Below are 17,320 nucleotides of genomic sequence, written 5' to 3'. Positions count from 1 at the left end.
AAAAAAAAAACAGTTTCTTTACTTCCAGCTTTGTCCGTTCACGAAGAGAAGTCGCGTTCGACTGGAGAGGTAACCATAGCAACAATACGTCAGAACGAGCGCTTTTCAGTATAAAACGGTCGGGGGAACGACAAAACCGTCATTATAACATTTTTTATAGACTTGCACATCACAGATTAAACCACAAAAACGCAATGTTTTGTTTAAAATGTCTTTAAGGTAAATGGCAGTTGGCGAACTGTGCGAGGCGCCAAAACACAGACGGGGGCGCGAAAATTCCTCACAGAAATTCCACACAGCTATATTCAAATTTAGATCGTTTATTACTGTAACAGAAGACGTAACCAAGGAAACAGACGGTGTTAAACTATGGATAACTTACCCAATAGATCAGAATTTGTGTTTAAATATCAGTAGTACGACATACACAGCTCTATAACCGTAAAAACACTGGTTTTACATTCTACCTTGGCTTAAAGACAAATAAAATGACAGGAACACAGCTCATTCTTTTAATAACAAAGCGAACAGGAGAACTCTTGTGAGGATCTGACTAATATAATGCCATTATTTTGAATACTATAAATGCTTTCTGAGAATGTTCCAACAACAAACATACATCGATATATAAATTAAAGCTTTTCAGAGACAAATAAATGATATAACCAAAAATCAAGGGTTTAAGCAGATAAGCAGCTAGCAGGAGGCTGAATTGTAACTGATTAGTTAAAATGGTTAAGAGAGAATTAAACAGACCCATTTTCTTAAGTTATTGACGTTAACGAATCAGATTTTACAGTATGTGGAACAATATAGAGAAGCCATCTAAAATGCTCAGATCCATTGGTTTTGGCATCTAATGCAATAAATAACCAACATCATTTTCATGGTCTTGTTCTCCTCTTTAGGATGATGTGATATCATAATAACAGATAAACAGGGCCCTTGATAGTAAACTGATATCCCACCAAGGGCTCATTCTGGAAAGTGATGCCATAATAAGAGTTGATGAAACTACTGTATTTGATTTCGCAGTATAGTGACTTCCAAGTAAACCAATCAATCTTGGTGTGAGGCTTTGATTAATATTAGCGGTGGACATGGAAAGCAGCATATTCCAAGGACAAAGTCACCATTTAGACGTAAAGGAGCCCAGGTAGGGTTCACGAGTTTTCAACAGACAAAAAACTCTGAGGAACCTCAGGAAGAGAGTTGAAGCAACATAAGCTGCAGGACTTTGGTCCTCCATGTGAAATGCTCCAGAAGAAAGAACGGAACCTCAAGAATCGCTGAAGCTTCTTTTACAGGATTGCAATGATGGAACATTATTTCATTACTTGGTGCCGAGGAAAGTATTACACATAGAACAAACAAACACGGTCTCTCTCTGGGCCTCAGGAGCTAAAGAATCAGAGAAAGAAAAAGAACATTGTGTAAAACCATCTTCAATAAAACATTCTTCACAAGATCCACATGCTCTTCTCATACCTGTGGCTCCCATACTGGATCTGAACACTTTATACGAGCAACAGCGGGAACAAAAACTGACACCGCAGTTACTGCAGTTTCTCTGGAAAATACAATGATCATGAGTGAAACAACATCATACAAGTGGAATAGCATGTTCAACAGGATGAAGCTCAGAGGTCATACCCTTTTCTTTAAAACAGAAAACGCTGAACTGCACTGGAAACAGTTCCCTGTGGAAGGATAAAAAGAAAATATGGTTTTAAAGATATAAAATGGATGGCAAAAAGAATGAAATATAAAAAGATCCATAGTGACCGGTGGTGTTGGCAGGGACTCGCTTGCGAAGTTTCTCAGTGAGTTTGGACACTTTACTGCGTATGGGCTCGTTTCTGCTCAACAGCCCGTTATCAGACACGGTGTCAAACTCAGGAACACCAGAAGACACGTCATCATCATCCTACCACAGATAAACACATGGAAATAAATGAATTACATTCATATTTAGATGACAGGTGACAGGTATGAAGCCATTTGCTCAACACCAACAGATCTTTCACTTCACCCTCTCATGACAAAACCTGCACACAACCTTTAAAAACACGTGGACATTTTCCACACAAACACATAAATATAAATATAAATATATATATATATAGGTCAATGACTTGATTTTTCTAAATAGATTCGAATTTGCACATCAAACAGTATGAGCCAAGAAAATGTATATTCATGATTACATCCTCTTATAGACTCCAAACTTTCATTGAAACTGGTATAGCATTTTTCAAAAACATAACCATCGCACATGTGTTTTCTACTTAACTACATTTTTACACCATATTATCTTGTCATTGACCCATATACATAAATCAGTGCACTCTCCTTATATGAAGGTGTGTGAAGGTTTTCTCTCTGTGTTAGTTCCGCTCTGTATGTAGAGGGCTTTGGGTTTAGAGATCAGATTCACTGAAGTCATTAGAAACAGATGAATCCCTGCGCTTGTAGCAGCACATGTGACGACTTCAGTAAATCTGACCCATGTTTGTTGCTGCTGAGCTTTGTTTCCTGCAGTCATCCGATGACTGGTGAGAGGTCTCAGATTTCTGTGCTGTACAGCACTTAAAACCATAAAAACACCATAAACCCTCAAAATACAGGCTCTAGTGAAGGCTGGGCACATTTCAAATAAATTAATTCGATTCAGATCCCAAACTGAGCATATTCATAAATGTATTTCTTAATTCTGAATACCTCTTAAATGGACAATAAAGTAGCCCATCTCATCTTGTTAGTAGACATTCCCAACCCTTTTCATAATAAGACCTCGCAAAGAAATAGTGTGACAGTCAACCCTGACCTGAAGGAAGTTTCACCAAGTAACCGTTTCCTGTGACATCACTGTTAATATAAGCCACCGAAATGAATAAAGCATGAGGGGGTGTGGTTAGAACACCTAGAGATCATGATTGACAGGTGTGTGGGCACCTTACGGGCTCTCCATCTCCTCGCAATCTTTGGTAGCAAATAGGTTACAGGCCACACCTAAATTCAAAACACGGGCCGGACAGTTTTACAACACGGTCATGCCTCTTATAACAAGACACATTCGATTATTATTCTAGAAGAAGTGAACTATTAGGTCTGGATTTGATCTTGATCCACTGTGCGTCTCGTTTGAGGTTATTTGTAGTTGATGAGATAAATGAAATACATCTTATTTTAAATTCACACCTGAACACAGTCAAGACATACCGGTGAATCTCACAAGCATATTTCCGGGTCACATTTCACCCCATAATCAAAATAAAATAAATATATTCTGCTTAAAGACAATGAAGCATCCATTAAAAAAAATGATTTAACTTATCTAAATCGTTATTGTTTTCCCAGACATCTCTTAACAGGTTTTGTGAGATGCACCCTACTAAAATCTAATAATCATACATTGATTAAACATACATAAACCTGTGCACATGCATTCAGAGCATTTACATTAATGCAAAAACATGCAAATACACACAAAGACAGAATGTTTTTCACTCATTTGGAGTTACTGTGTGGATTTACTCAAATATTAAATGCTCTCAGTTACTCTAATACTCACCACTAAAGCCAGAGGAGTTTCCTTGGAGAGCAGAGTAAAGGTCAAAGGTCAGACATGTACACATACACACTAAACCACATGACTAAATCAACCTGGATAATGAGAAGGCTGATATCTACACTCATAAATACACACACTATATCTGCACACTCAGCTGTGGTCTAACATTAATGCTACAAGTCTCCACACACTAGAGGGAGATACTTACCGGCAGAATAAGCTGAGATTCTTGAGCAGGCAAAGAGTAGAATTGGGAGAACATGTCAGAAAAAGAAATAGCGAGACAGACAGACATAAAGACATAAAGATATATAGACAGATAGATAGATAGATAGAGATTTTTCCTGACCTCAATGGCATCTTTAAACTCATCATCAGGCTCCGCCTCCTCTGCCTCTTCAACGTTACCAGGAGACTGATCCTGAACAGGAAGCACAGAATAAGTCAATGTGGACTGGAAATAGAAATCTGGACAAAGTAGCACAGACTGAAAATAATCCGTCTGCTGTCTGGATGTGTTTTATGGTTGTAGCAAGAGTTTGTTTGTTTTAATTCTCTCTCACCTCCACACTGGTTGGAGTGGGCGTGCTTTCTAGCAGGCTTGCCTGATCTGGGTCACATGGTTCAGTTTCCTCCGCAGGCAGGACCCGACTCGGGTGAACATACTCCTTCAGCTCCAAAAGAACTAGAGGCAATGAGAGAAAGGAAACTGTGTAAGAATGTCTAGCTAAGTAAAACCGAATGAAAATACTGAATCTGTATATATATATATATATTAGGGCTGTCAAATGATTAATCACGATTAATCACATCCAAAATAAAAGTTTTGTTTACATAATATATGTATGTGTACAGGGTATATTTATTATGTATATATAAATACACACACATAAATTATATATTTAGAAAATATTTACATGTATATACATTTATATATTTATATTCTTATATTTTTATATTATATATAAATATATTTAATATATAAACATAACATATTCTTCTTAAATATATACATGCATGTGTGTGTGTATTTATATATACATAATAAATATACACAGTATACACACATATATTATGTAAACAAAACTTTTATTTTGGATGTGATTAATCGTGATTAATCATTTGACAGCCCTAATATATATATATATATATATATATATATATATATATATATATATATATATATATATATTCACTAATCATTTTAATATCAGCATAAAGTCTGACCACACTGAAGCAATAACCTTCTGACAAACATGTAAATTGCCCAGTTCTGCATTTATGCGTCACCTGAGGCCGATGTCATGTCTTTACTGACCTCTGCAGAAGTTTCTGTTCCACAGAAAGAGGGCGCTGTTGAGCACAGACAGACTCAAACCCACAGGAACCATGTACAGCAAACAAACCGCCGTCAGGAGAGAACCATAAAACCTCCACAAAGAATAACACTCATTACAATCACCTTCACAGTCCTTACAGTTAACTGATATTTTTTTTGCTTTTATTAGATGTTTTGCATTACAAATTAAAACAAAGATAACAGAAAATAGACCAAAACAACACTATGCAAATAATACATACATAACTTAGGGCTGCACGATTATGACAAAAATTATCACAATTTACACTGAATGATGTTTATACCATTGTTTGATGCAACTGCATACCGTATTTTTATATGAAATAAGCTGAAAACTCTAACTGAAAAACTTTTAGTGCTTTTCTATTGTATTAAGCCTCAAATGTCAACTATACATCGGATTGGTTTCTTCTTTAAATGATAAAAAATAAAAAATATTAATGGTGTTAAAATTAAAATAATTAAAATTAAAATAATGGGAAAAACCCTTAAGATAACATGTAGAAAAAAAATGCATCTTGAGCACGCAGAAAAACATAAGTGGACTTTGAACAATTAATTGCCGCTTTGAACGATTATGGAATTGTGGCATCCATAATTGTAATTGCAATTAGAAATTACTTTTTCATGACATTTTGCAACAACATTCATGACCTAATGTTCCATTATTTTGCAAGTATACACGTAAAATAAGAATAAAAATCTATTTTCAAATTTGTCATAGCATATGTTAACTAAAATTAATGACTATTAATGCAACTTATTTGCCTTCAGTTCACTACTGAATTCTATTATACAGAGATTTGTGATGACTTTTTAAAATTGGATGACTTTTCCAGGTTTTTCATGACTGTACGAAGCCTGCCTGTATATGTGTAAATTGCAGTTGGTGTCCATCAGTTACTGTTAAGGTTAGTATTGCTGCACTAAACATCATCGTTTATAAAAATGTACCGTGGTAACCATAATTTCTGCCAAAATACATAAAAATAGTCATTCTGTGTCAAATCAACCAAATTTCAGAAACTTCCCTGGCTAAATGTTTTTGATTTTGTTCTTATTTTATCTGAAGAAAAACATAAATAGAACTTTTCCATATCATATGATTTTCATCATATTATTTAATTCTTTTGTGGACAGTGGTAGTTAATTACTAAGTTCACTGACGTAACAAAGTAACAGTGAAGTAACAATATCTGTATTGACTATTTTGGCAGTCGGGTAAATTTCCACAAAAGAACATCCATATGTGCTTCTGTGTGACATTAGCGTGATACTCACATGGAGGACATGGTGTGGCTCTCCCAGTATAACACTTTATACACAGATTCTGCATACACACACGCCAGGGTCAAAAGCTCATCTATTCGTTTCAGCCTGTAACACACACAAACCTTCATCTCTCAGTCTCAGCGTTATCTCATCACTCAAGGCATGGCCTAATGGTTAGAAAGTCAGACTCGCAATCCAAGGGTTGTGAGTTCGAGTCTCGGGCCGGCAGGAATTGTAGGTGGGGGAGTGAATGTACAGCGCTCTCTCCACCTTCAATACCACGACTGAGGTGCCCTTGAGCACGGCTGTGCACTTTTGCACTTTGGATAGGTTAAATGCAGAGCATGAATTTTGAGTATGGGTCACCATACTTGGCTGTATGTCACTTCACTCAAACATCACTGTCTCATCCACTCACATGTCCTTGACCTCCATCATGGCCTCCTGTTTGCTCATCTGGACCGTCTTCAGGTCTCGCCGCTGCACTGCAAAGTGTTTCTTCTTCTGAACCGCCATCTCACTGCTCGTGGCCTGGCAACGGTTGCCAAGGTAACCCAGCACAGCCGGAGCGGAGACGACCAGCAGCAGCAGAGTGACCCACGCGCCTGAGGACATATTTAACCCAGGAGATACTCAGTTATCCCTCACTGCATTATAGTACATCTGTACAGAACACATGCACACGTGATCAATTCGTATCTCACCTTCAGTCAGAGTGAGGAAGAGGATGTTGAGCAGAACGCAGCTGAACAGGGAGCACAGCGGCATCCTCCACCTAAAAATACAATGAGCTGAATACTGGATACACGCAGAAGCATCAATAATTCAGAGATGCGTTTTGTAAACGGCTGGAGCAAAAACAAAAGCCTTTTCATGAGAGTCACATGATACAGTCCCCTGAAGTACAGGCAGAAGCAGTTCTGATCATTATGGGATGTCTCTCACCCGAGCAGGTACCGCAGCACCTCCAGCGAGTCTGTGACGGGCTCCAGGAAGATGGCCATCCGCTTGAAGGAGATCACCATGTTCAGCAGGTCAAAGGTCAGCACTCTGGGGCTGCCCAGATCAGAGGTGCTGTCTGTGGAGGACGCGTCCTTAGCGTGCAGCTGGGTCAGTTCGGCCCGGTCGCCGCTCGCCTGTGTGGGGTCCTGAGGAGGGGAGACTGTGCACTGCATGCTGGGAAATCACAGATCATGATTGTGAGGGTTCAAAGACTGTGTTTATCTCTATGCACATGTGACAGTCTCTCATCTGTTAAATCTGATGCCTGGCAGTGTATTCAAAAGCTTTGATGATTTAATCAGAATCAGTAAGCAATGTCAAACCCAGCAGATCCGTATAACAAATATATTAAATAGATGTTACAGCCAATTCAATGGATGTTTAACAGATTTTATAAACACACGATGACCATTTTTATAAATAGAACACATTAAATTCTTAGTTACGGCAGTAAAAAACTAATATAAATACAGAAACATGAAACACTGCCATATAAACATCAACCAGAAGAAAACACTCAAACACAACAGACTCTCACGTACCTTTTAATCCTTTAAACAGCGTCTTCTGCCGCTACAGAGTCATTAAGAGATCTTTAATGTGCATGAAGATCGCTAAATTTGAGAATAATCCTCTTAAAACTATATCAAAACGCAGAGTTATCGTTTACGTCTAACGACTTCTGCTTCCGCGATCCACAGGCAGATGTGTGGATGTCAGAGCGCGATGATGATTGAGTGTCAGGAAGAGCAGAGGAGCGCAGATCACATCGATGTGACAAAAAAACACAGAAATGACTGCCAGCAGATGAAGTTTTCTGTCTGGTGTTTTGCCATTTCAGTCTGTTAGTGTCATTCGTACAAGCTGAGCTTAAAACGTCTTTTCTAATAGTTAAAGGAAAAAAGTTCACTCAGCAAAAATATTTTTATGCTGATTGTTTTTGTAGCTTAATTATCATTATTTGACTGTGTTTGCTGGCATCTGGAAATAATGCCCTTCATTTGATCAATTTAATGCATAATATCTGGTAAATGTACACAAACATATCTACAATTCTGTTAAGGAGTCTTGTTTGTGGCCAGCAAATATCACTGAATTAATGAGCCTGATTTATGCAGAAAGTAATAACACTGATTTAAATACTCAAGGTACCTTTAAGAGATATAGCATGCTTAAACATAGGCTCTCTGATCTATGGTATTTTATTTTAGACAATATCTGCTCTTTTTGCATACCAATTGCATAAATTAGTAACACTCTTGCTATGACCAATTTAAATTAACCATAACCACTAGCTTTTCACTATGGAAGCCTGTTTCATTTACTCAAAAAAATAAATAAATAAAAAGTTCTTGGAGGTTAGGCAGGGGGCACCAATAATCCTCTCAACAGTCCTGAGAGATGGAGGTAGGTACGGAGAGCTGTGTCAGTTTGTCTGAGAGAAGGTCAGGCATGATGGTACTGAAGGCCAACTGAAGTTCACTAATAAGATCCTTGTGTAATTCCCAGATCTGTCGAGGTGTTGCAGGATGTAATGCAGTCCCATGTTGACTGTATCATCCACAGACCTGTTTGCTCTGTAGGAAAACTGAAGAGGATCTAGCAAGAGTCCAGTGATGTTCTTCAGGTAGGCCAGGACCAGTCTTTCAAATTACTTCATGACCACAGAGAGCAACAGGTCTGTAGTCATACTCCACCCCAAAATAGAAAATTTTGTCATTAATCACTCCAAACCCGTAAAAGCTCTGTTCATTTTCGGAACACAATTTAAGGAATTTAGGATGAAAACCTGGAGACTTGTGACTGTCTCATAGACTACCAAGTAAATAACAGTGTCAAGGTCCATAAAAGATATGGAAGTCGTCGTCAGAATACTCCATCTGCCATCAGAAGTGGAATCTGGGATATATGAAGTGACGGAAACACTTTTTGTAAGCGAAGAAAACAAAAATAACAAATTTATTCAACAATTCCTTTGACAACGGTCTCCTCTGTGTCTCTCCATATCACCATATGCTGTGTATGCTCTTCTGTATCATCTGCGCCACAAGGATGCACTGTTTTCCGTCAAATCAAAGCTAAATACACGTAGAAACAGCGCATCCTTGTGGCGTGGATGACACAGAAGAGCATACGGTGATATGGAGAGACACAGAGGAGACTGTTAACAAAGAAATTGTTGAATAAAGTTGTGAATCAGCACTTGTTCACTGTGACATCAGTTCTGTTGATTCTGTTGGCTGTAATGAGTCTGTCGTGATCCCATGTTCACCATCATTTAATACCTATCAATATAAAATGAAACACACAGATGCATCATGGAGCATTACTTCTCACACATATCTGTACGGTACAGGGGACTGATAGTTTAAATTAAATTATTATTACTTACAACAGCATCTCCAGTTTATAATGTGGATCAACTTTTAAAGCAGCGAGCAGCTTCACACTTGACTGTCTCAGTTTATTCCCAAACAGATCCAGTTCTCTCAGGTGTGAGGGGTTTGATCTCAGAGCTGAAGTCAGAGCAGCACAACCTTCAGCTGTGACGCCACAATCCCTCAACCTGCAGAACAATGACACTCTCTTAAAGGGATAGTTCACCCAAAAATTTTAATTTGATGTTTATCTGCTTACCCCCAGGGCATCCAAGATGTAGGTGACTTTGTTTCTTCAGTAGAACACAAACAAAGATTTTTAACTCAAACCGTTGCAGTCTGTCAGTCGTATAATGGAAATGAATGGGAATCACAGCTTTGAGAGTCAAAAACATACACAAACAAAACCAAATTTAACCCTGCGGCTCGTGACGATACATTGATGTGTAAAGATACAAAACGATCAGTCAGCGCAAGAAACTGAACAGTATTTATATAATTTTTTACCTCTTATACACCGCAATATCTGAACTGTCCTGAGCACGTCCTGAGCGCGTTCTCAACAGCCGGTGTGTGAGGCGTCTTCTTCTTCTTCTTGCTTTACGGCAGATCACAGACTTATAAGTGCATTACCGCCACCTATCTCTCAAATGGACCACTGTACTCCTAATTGAGATTGTAGATAGAGTGTCCAATGGTTCATTTAAAAGATAGGTTGCGGCAATGCACTTATAAGTCTACGATCTGCCGTAAAGCAAGAAGAAGATGCCTCACACACTGGAATGCGCTCAGGACAGTTCGGAGATTGCGGTGAATAAGAGGTAAAAAACAATATAAATACTGTTCAGTTTCTTGCACAGACCGATTGTTTTGTGTCTTTACAGATCAATGTATTGTCCCGAGCTGCAAGGTTTAATTTGGTTTTGTTTGTGTATGTTTTTTTGACCTTCAAAGCCGTGATTCCCATCCACTTACATTATATGACTGACAGTCTGCAACGGTTTGAGTTAAAAATCTTTGTTTGTGTTCTACTGAAGAAAAAGAGTCACCTACATCTTGGATGCCCTGGGGGTATAAACATCAAATTTTCATTTTGGGTGAACTATCACTTTAACTCTCAGTTCAGAAGGAACAATGACACAAACACAGAGAGGCTATGATATTAAATCCCAAATCTGTGTGGGTTTAATGTTTTTATAAGTTTTTGTTTACTTTTGTGTTAATGCAAATCACTGTGATCTGAACAACATTATGATGGCAGATCCTTGATATAATATATAATTATTTCAATTGAGATTAATGCTTGATCTTACTTTAGTATCTCCAGTCTACAGTGAGGATGCTTCAGTGCATCAGAGAGCAGCTTCACACTTATATGTCCTAGTTTATTCCCAGTCAGATTCAGTTCTCTCAGGTGTGAGGAGTTTGATTTCAGCGCTGAAGCCAGAGCAGCACAACCTTCAGCTGTGATATCACAATATCTCAACTTCAGAACAATGACACAAACACAGAGACATTATAAAACTGAATCTGTAATCTGTGCGGGTTTAACGTTTTTATTAGATTTTGTTTAATTTTGTTTTATCGTGTGTTAATGTAAAACACTGTGATCTGAACAACATTATGATGGTGTAATATATATAATCATTTCAGCTGAGATTAATGTATGATCTTACATCAGTTTCTCCAGTCTACAGCAAGGGTCCTTCAGTCCTTCAGAGATCAGCGTCAGACCTGCATCTCCTAGAGAATTCAATGTCAGATCCAGTTCTCTCAGGTGTGAGGAGTTTGTCCTCAGAGCTGAATACAGAGCAGCACAACCTTCATCTGTGATGCCACAGTTACTCACCCTGCAGAACAACGACACACTCTTCACTCTCTTAGCTCAAGACACAAAGATCAGTTTAACATTGGGCTTCATCGACAATCATAGTGATTACAGTGGTTGCAACAACCAATTTAAAATTCAAATGTGCACAGTGTCACAAAGCAAAAACAAAAGAATAATAATTCTACTATGTCTAATGCACACAGGAATTTCAATATTCGCCACATTTAAAACATTTTTGCAGTGAATGTTCCCTCGTTACATTTTTTTGACTGATCTTTTATAATAATTTTCTAGAACATTTTTATTTGTTTGCTGGTATTTGTGTTTGCCATGTTTTATCCGTACTGTGTCTGTTTTGCATGGAGACAAATAGTTTGCACATTATATACTTGCAGAATAAATGCCTAATCAATGTGTAAAATCATGTAAACACCTCAAATAGGGCTCTTTTATTGGGTAAATTAATCAAAAGTGCTTCAAGCAAAATCCAGCTAGCACAAATATCAAGATTTTGCATTTATACAAAAGTTTTTACAAGTATACTATGCATTAGAAGTTTAGAGATAGTCTTACTGGAAAACCAATGGATGAGGTTTCACAGACATTTACAGTAACAGTGACAGACATTCAAATACCAAGCTTTTAAATTAACATCTTAATCTCAAGTCCACTGTTAATGTGGAAAGGAAGAGACACCCAAAAAAACAAAAAAAACAAATCAGGTTAAATTAACACTACCATTGACAATAAAGAATAGAGAAGCACTTACAATTCACACACATCTGAAAATTACAGTCAGTGCTACTTACTGAGCTGATCTGGAGGCTTCAACTACAGGCAGGAGCTTCAGAAGAATGTCATTAGGTGACATGTGGTTTTCGTTGTACTGGCCGCTTACGTATTTACTCAAATCAAATTTATCTGACTGCTCTGAGGTCAACAAAACAAAGACAACAGCTGACCACTGTGATGAGGACAATCTGGTGCTTGAAAGATCTCCAGATCTGAGATAGTTCTGGATTTCACTCACGAGAGAATGATCACCCATTTCATTTAAACAGTGGAACAGATTGATGTATTTCTCTGGTGAGGGATTCGCTGTTATTTCTGTTTTAATGTACGAAGCAGTTTTCTTTTTGCTGTAAGAAAAGTTTCTAACATCTATCAGAAGACCTTTCAGAAGCATCTGATTGGACTCCAGTGAAAGACCCAGAAGAAATTGGAGAAGGTCCAGATGTCCATTCTTACTCTGTAAAGCCTCGTCCACAGCTCTCTGATGCAGGTCAGATATTGTGCGACACTCATGTGCATGTTTTGAGCTGAGGTTTTCATTGAGCACATCCCTCTTGTCAAGCAGGAATGAAAGCAGCACATATAGAGCTGCGAGATGCTCCTGAAGGCTCAGATGAACAAAGCAGAAGACTTTCCCCTGATACAAGCCCAACTCCTCTCTGAAGATCTGAGTGCACAATCCTGAGTACACTGATGCTTCTGTCAATTCAATCCCACACTCGTTCAGGTCTTGCTCATAGAAGATCAGGTTACCTTTCACAAGCTGCTGGAAAGCCAGTTTCCCCAGTTTGAGGATCATGTCTTCATCCTTCACTTTCTTCTCATAGTCCTTCTCATGTTTGATGTTGGTCTGAATGATCAGGAAGTGTGTGTACATTTCAGTGAGAGTCTTGGGGATCTTTCCTTTCCATGATTTCCTCATCATCTTCTCTAGAACAGCGACTGAGATCCAGCAGAAGACAGGGATGTGGCACATGATGAAGAGGCTCCTTGAAGACTTCAGGTGTGAGATAATTCTCTCGGTCAGACTCTGATCACTGATTCTCTTCCTGAAGTATTCCTCCTTCTGTGGGTCACTAAAGCCTCGTACCTCTGTCACTCGATGGACACACTCAGAGGGAATGAGATCAGCTGCTGCTGGTCTGGAGGTGATCCAGATTAAAGCAGAAGGAAGCAGATTCCCAACAATGAGGTTCATCAGTAGCATGTGCACTGACGTCTCTTTGGTTGCATCCTGTAGAGTCTCACTGCTGTCAAAGTTTATGGGAAGACGACACTCGTCCAGACCATCAAAGATGAACAACACTTTATATTCATCACTTGATATTTTCATTTCTTTGGTTTCAGGAAAAAAAACATGCAGAAGATCTAAAAGACTGAGTTTTTCATCCTTCATCAAATTGAGCTCTCTGAAAGGAAGTGGAAATATGAGCTGGACGTCCTGATTCTCTTTCCCTTCAGCCCAGTCCAGGATGAACTTCTGCACAGAGACTGTTTTCCCAATGCCAGCGACTCCCTTTGTCAGCACAGTTCTGATGGCTTTGTCTTGTCCAGGTAAAGCTCTAAAGATGTCTCTGCATTTGATTGGTGTGTCCTCTGTTGCTGCTCTCCTGGATTGTGCCTCAATCTGTCTCACCTCATGCTCATTATTGATCTCTCCACTCTCGCTCTCTGTGATGTAGAGCTCTGTGTAGATCTCATTCAGGAGTGTTGGGGTTCCCTGCTTTGCTGTTCCCTCATACAGACACTCAAACTTTTCCCTCACATTTGATCTAAATGTCTTGAGGGCATCAGCATGTTGAGGGACATGGCTGTAAGATTAAAACAATAAATTATTAGAATATGGTTTACATCCATATTATATAAGATTTCATTTATCTATTATAACCTTAAAATTTCATTTGTCTATTATAATCCTGACGCCATATATCTGTATATATAAATGCACATAAGAACGTGCAGTAATCTCAGACAACTTAATCCAGACATTAATCCAGTTCTCTTCCAGCTGGATGGAGCTGCCTCAAGATTGTTTACCCCTGTGCTGTGTGAAGTTGTTTTCATTAAAACTTTGATTCACTCACTCTGCATTTGGGTCCCTTCCTGCTAATCCTGACACTCAAAAATATAAATAAAAAACAGATTTTTTCCCTGCAATAGAATCAGAAATGTCTAAACTTATGTAAGACCCTACAACTACCAAACTATTAAAAGTGATGTTTCTGGAAGTATTAAGAAACTTTTTCTTAATATTATTAACTCATTATTATGATATGTCCCAAAAATGTTCAAGTTGGCTGTTATTAAGCCTCTTTTATAAATAAAAAAAATAATCTTGGTTCTAGAGAGTTATGTAATAATTAGACTGATTTCATATCTCCCTTTCCTATAAAAAACAGTAGAAAAAGTAGTATCTTCACTAATCTTTTCCTTTTGGGAAAGAACTGGCATCTGCAAGGAATTCCAGTCAAGGTTTAGGTCATTTCATTGTACTGAAACTGCATTCATCATACCCCCTTCTCTTCATGTTAACTTTTCTCTATCTACTTTCAAGTCTCTGCTAAAACGTATTTGTTTGAAATGTATATGATAAATTGTACTTGGTGCTATTGTGCTTATTTTGTGTTTTGTTTCCTTTAAATGTACTTCAATGTATTTTTTTGTTAAAAGACTTGGAACTAGTGGAAAGGCACGAATTGTGCAATATAAATAAAACTTCTCTCTTTTAATTAACATCTTCTGAAATCTGTTCCATACAGCCACTTTAGTCCCTTTACAGCATAAATGATGAACAATTATTTCTTTGTCTGAACACAGATGTAATAAAAGAAATGGATTAGTAGAGTATTTACCTAGACCCAAGATCAGTGTGTTCCCTAAAGTTATGAGGAGGATCTAGTGACTGGTCGTTCTTCATGGACACACAGCTGAGTTCTGGTGGGTCCAGTCTGTGCATTAATGATGGACAAAACAAGTGAATGTAATTCACATACTCTTATATTGGATGTCTTTTGTAATGAACTGATTCAGGTGACTGAATTACTCCATTAAGACTTTACAGCAAGTGCACATCCACATATCAGGGCTGTTATACAAGATTTTTGGAGTAAATACCTTCTAAAAATGCATTGCATATAGGCACTTTACAGCATCAGTAATGGACAATTCTTTCTTTATGTAAACACAGATGACGTGTACAGCATTTACCTAAAGCCAGGATCAGTGTGTCCACTAAAGTTACATGGAGGATCCATTGACCAGTCACTCTTCATGGACACACAGCTGGGTGCTGGAGGGTCTAGTCTGTGCATTGAAGATGAACATGACAAGTTAATGTAATTCACACACACTCTTATATTCACGACTTTTGTCATTTGTAATTTTACTACAACCAAGATAAAATAATCATTTTTAATTTGATCACAGACCTTATGAAGAACCAATAAATGTTTAGTACAGTGTTTACCTAGACCTAAGATCAGAGAGTGACTGGTTCCTCCTCACGGACACACAGCTGGGTTCAGATGACTTTGATCTTTGCATCTGGACTGAACTGAAACCAAACATGAAGGAAAGTCAGAATCAGGCACTGTGATAATGACTGATTGTTGCTTAACTGAATATTTTTGCTAAATGAATTGTTCTACCATAAGTCATTCTCAGGAAATCACAAAATGCTGCCATTTGTGCATAATAATGTTTTAATTCTTAACTTAAAAGACCACATTTTAAATACAAGGATACATATTGTGGTAGTATCACACAGCTTCTTGGTGCCTTGGTAAAATCACCAATATTAGGCTATTTGATTAATATTAATATTAATAATATTAATTACCCAATACTTTCAAAACAAATTGTCAACACTTTTACACAGCAACGTTTTGAGGTTGAATGTAAGAGCAAAAATTGCAAATAATGGCCTTAACTACTAAATATCATTGCACCGGACCACATTATTTACAGTCAGTATTAATGTAGTTTGTGTCCCAAAAACAACAACAATTAACGCAGTTTTATATTGTGCTGTTAAATACGTAAGAGAAAACTAAAATCTCTGAACCATGTTATAAACTCCAGTTCAGAAGCTAAATATCTGAATACAAAAATCAAACTATACTGCGAAAAAACAAAAAAAAACAAAAAAAAAACACCAACTATCATATTTTCAATTCATTAAAATGTAAATGATTATCTACATATGCTGTTTCTTGTAGCACTCACTTGTGTGGAAATGTGGCCAGCTCTTCATGAAGCCGATCTCTATTACGTTCCATCAAGAAACTCAAAACTTTGATATTAATGTTAAGATGTTTCTGCTTTCATAAAATGGCAACACAGGCCGATGGATTTCAAAATGGACTTTGATACTGGACAATGGACACCACCTCAGGTGAACTGAAAAATGGCAGGGAAATGGGGCGGACGCAAAATGATTTCTTATGAGTAGGAGAACAGTCTCAGCAGCATGGATTATATTCTTAAATGACACCAAATAGAGTTGATGAAGAGATTCCCCGTCATTAGTCCAAAGGTTTATATTCCCGTGCACATTTGTGCGTCGGTCTGCGTAGTGCTGACTGTTGGCCATGGAATGGATTTTGATAACTTCTCTAAGAGGTAATGGCAATAAAAACAACAGAAGACTAATGTGAACAAAAATGACTGTGCGAAGCTTTCAGAAGGTAACCACGATCGTACCATAGACTGTAAAAAAAAAGTAGTTTCAACTAATGGTTTAGTACTGTACTGGAGTTAAAGATGCTTGGGCTCCGTGCTGTCCTCTGCGGGTCAGGATTAGTATCACAAAGCTAAAGCAATCGTAGTGCGCATGCATCAGTGTGTGTTCATGAGTCTCACTGGTTTCAAAGACAACACTCATCCAGACCATCATAATAACACAAAAACAAAATCTGTAACACTCACCTGTGTGGCAATAAATCTATCACCAGCTCTTCAAAACACCCCGAATTTTGTCTATGAAGGGCATCTAATGAAATGAATGATTTGATTATAGCTCTGATAAGCTGTAAGATGTTCATAGCTTTAAAATGACAAGTGATTTCCAAACTGTACTTTCATTTATGATAACTGAGGGTGCATCCCAATCA

General features: G+C 37.8%; 2 protein-coding genes across 8 annotated transcripts; both read right to left on the bottom strand.

Moving 5' to 3' along the window:
• Positions 1 to 304: 304 nt before the first annotated feature.
• On the bottom strand, positions 305 to 7,982 carry LOC109078746 (protrudin-like). Of its 7 annotated transcripts, XM_042763774.1 has the most exons (15): positions 7,751 to 7,982; positions 7,152 to 7,382; positions 6,911 to 6,981; positions 6,625 to 6,811; positions 6,216 to 6,311; positions 4,893 to 5,005; positions 4,138 to 4,259; positions 3,924 to 3,995; positions 3,783 to 3,803; positions 3,575 to 3,595; positions 2,956 to 3,012; positions 1,786 to 1,927; positions 1,654 to 1,700; positions 1,489 to 1,570; positions 305 to 1,401 (listed from the first exon to the last, which is right to left on the bottom strand). In XM_042763774.1, exons 2-15 carry the CDS (start codon positions 7,379 to 7,381, stop codon positions 1,334 to 1,336), a joined length of 1,329 nt encoding a protein of 442 aa, XP_042619708.1. In that variant the 5' UTR covers position 7,382; positions 7,751 to 7,982; the 3' UTR covers positions 305 to 1,333. The 7 variants fall into 7 exon arrangements, with proteins under 7 accessions (XP_042619708.1, XP_042619715.1, XP_042619733.1 ...); XM_042763781.1 differs by lacking the exon at positions 3,783 to 3,803 and having other exon boundaries at positions 7,751 to 7,981; XM_042763799.1 differs by lacking the exon at positions 2,956 to 3,012 and having other exon boundaries at positions 7,751 to 7,980.
• A 1,369-nt stretch (positions 7,983 to 9,351) lies between these two features.
• Positions 9,352 to 16,898, bottom strand: LOC109078755 (protein NLRC3-like). Its single transcript, XM_042763743.1, has 9 exons — positions 16,434 to 16,898; positions 15,676 to 15,762; positions 15,417 to 15,512; positions 15,062 to 15,157; positions 12,227 to 14,020; positions 11,263 to 11,436; positions 10,900 to 11,073; positions 9,601 to 9,774; positions 9,352 to 9,493 (listed from the first exon to the last, which is right to left on the bottom strand). The coding sequence occupies exons 1-9, from the start codon at positions 16,484 to 16,486 to the stop codon at positions 9,487 to 9,489; spliced, it is 2,655 nt and encodes an 884-aa protein (XP_042619677.1). The 5' UTR covers positions 16,487 to 16,898; the 3' UTR covers positions 9,352 to 9,486.
• Positions 16,899 to 17,320: the final 422 nt, after the last annotated feature.

Source organism: Cyprinus carpio, chromosome A1, assembly GCF_018340385.1.
Source record: "Cyprinus carpio isolate SPL01 chromosome A1, ASM1834038v1, whole genome shotgun sequence".
Taxonomy (NCBI): Eukaryota; Metazoa; Chordata; class Actinopteri; order Cypriniformes; family Cyprinidae; genus Cyprinus; species Cyprinus carpio.
The sequence above is the reverse complement of the archived record's forward strand: the minus strand, read 5'-3'. Positions and strand labels throughout refer to the sequence as shown.

Coding starts and splice junctions, on each gene's coding strand:
- LOC109078746 (XM_042763774.1), bottom strand. CDS start 7,381: ATGCAGTGCACAGTCTCCCCTCCTCAGGACCCCACACAGGCGAGCGGC. Junction 6,312..6,624: donor ATGATGGAGGTCAAGGACAT/GTGAGTGGATGA, acceptor TGTGTGTTACAG/GCTGAAACGAATAGATGAGC. Junction 1,701..1,785: donor AGTCCCTGCCAACACCACCG/GTCACTATGGAT, acceptor ATCCTTCCACAG/GGAACTGTTTCCAGTGCAGT.
- LOC109078755 (XM_042763743.1), bottom strand. CDS start 16,486: ATGGAACGTAATAGAGATCGGCTTCATGAAGAGCTGGCCACATTTCCA. Junction 14,021..15,061: donor CACACTGATCTTGGGTCTAG/GTAAATACTCTA, acceptor TTAATCTTACAG/CCATGTCCCTCAACATGCTG. Junction 11,437..12,226: donor GAAGCCTCCAGATCAGCTCA/GTAAGTAGCACT, acceptor GTTGTTCTGCAG/GGTGAGTAACTGTGGCATCA.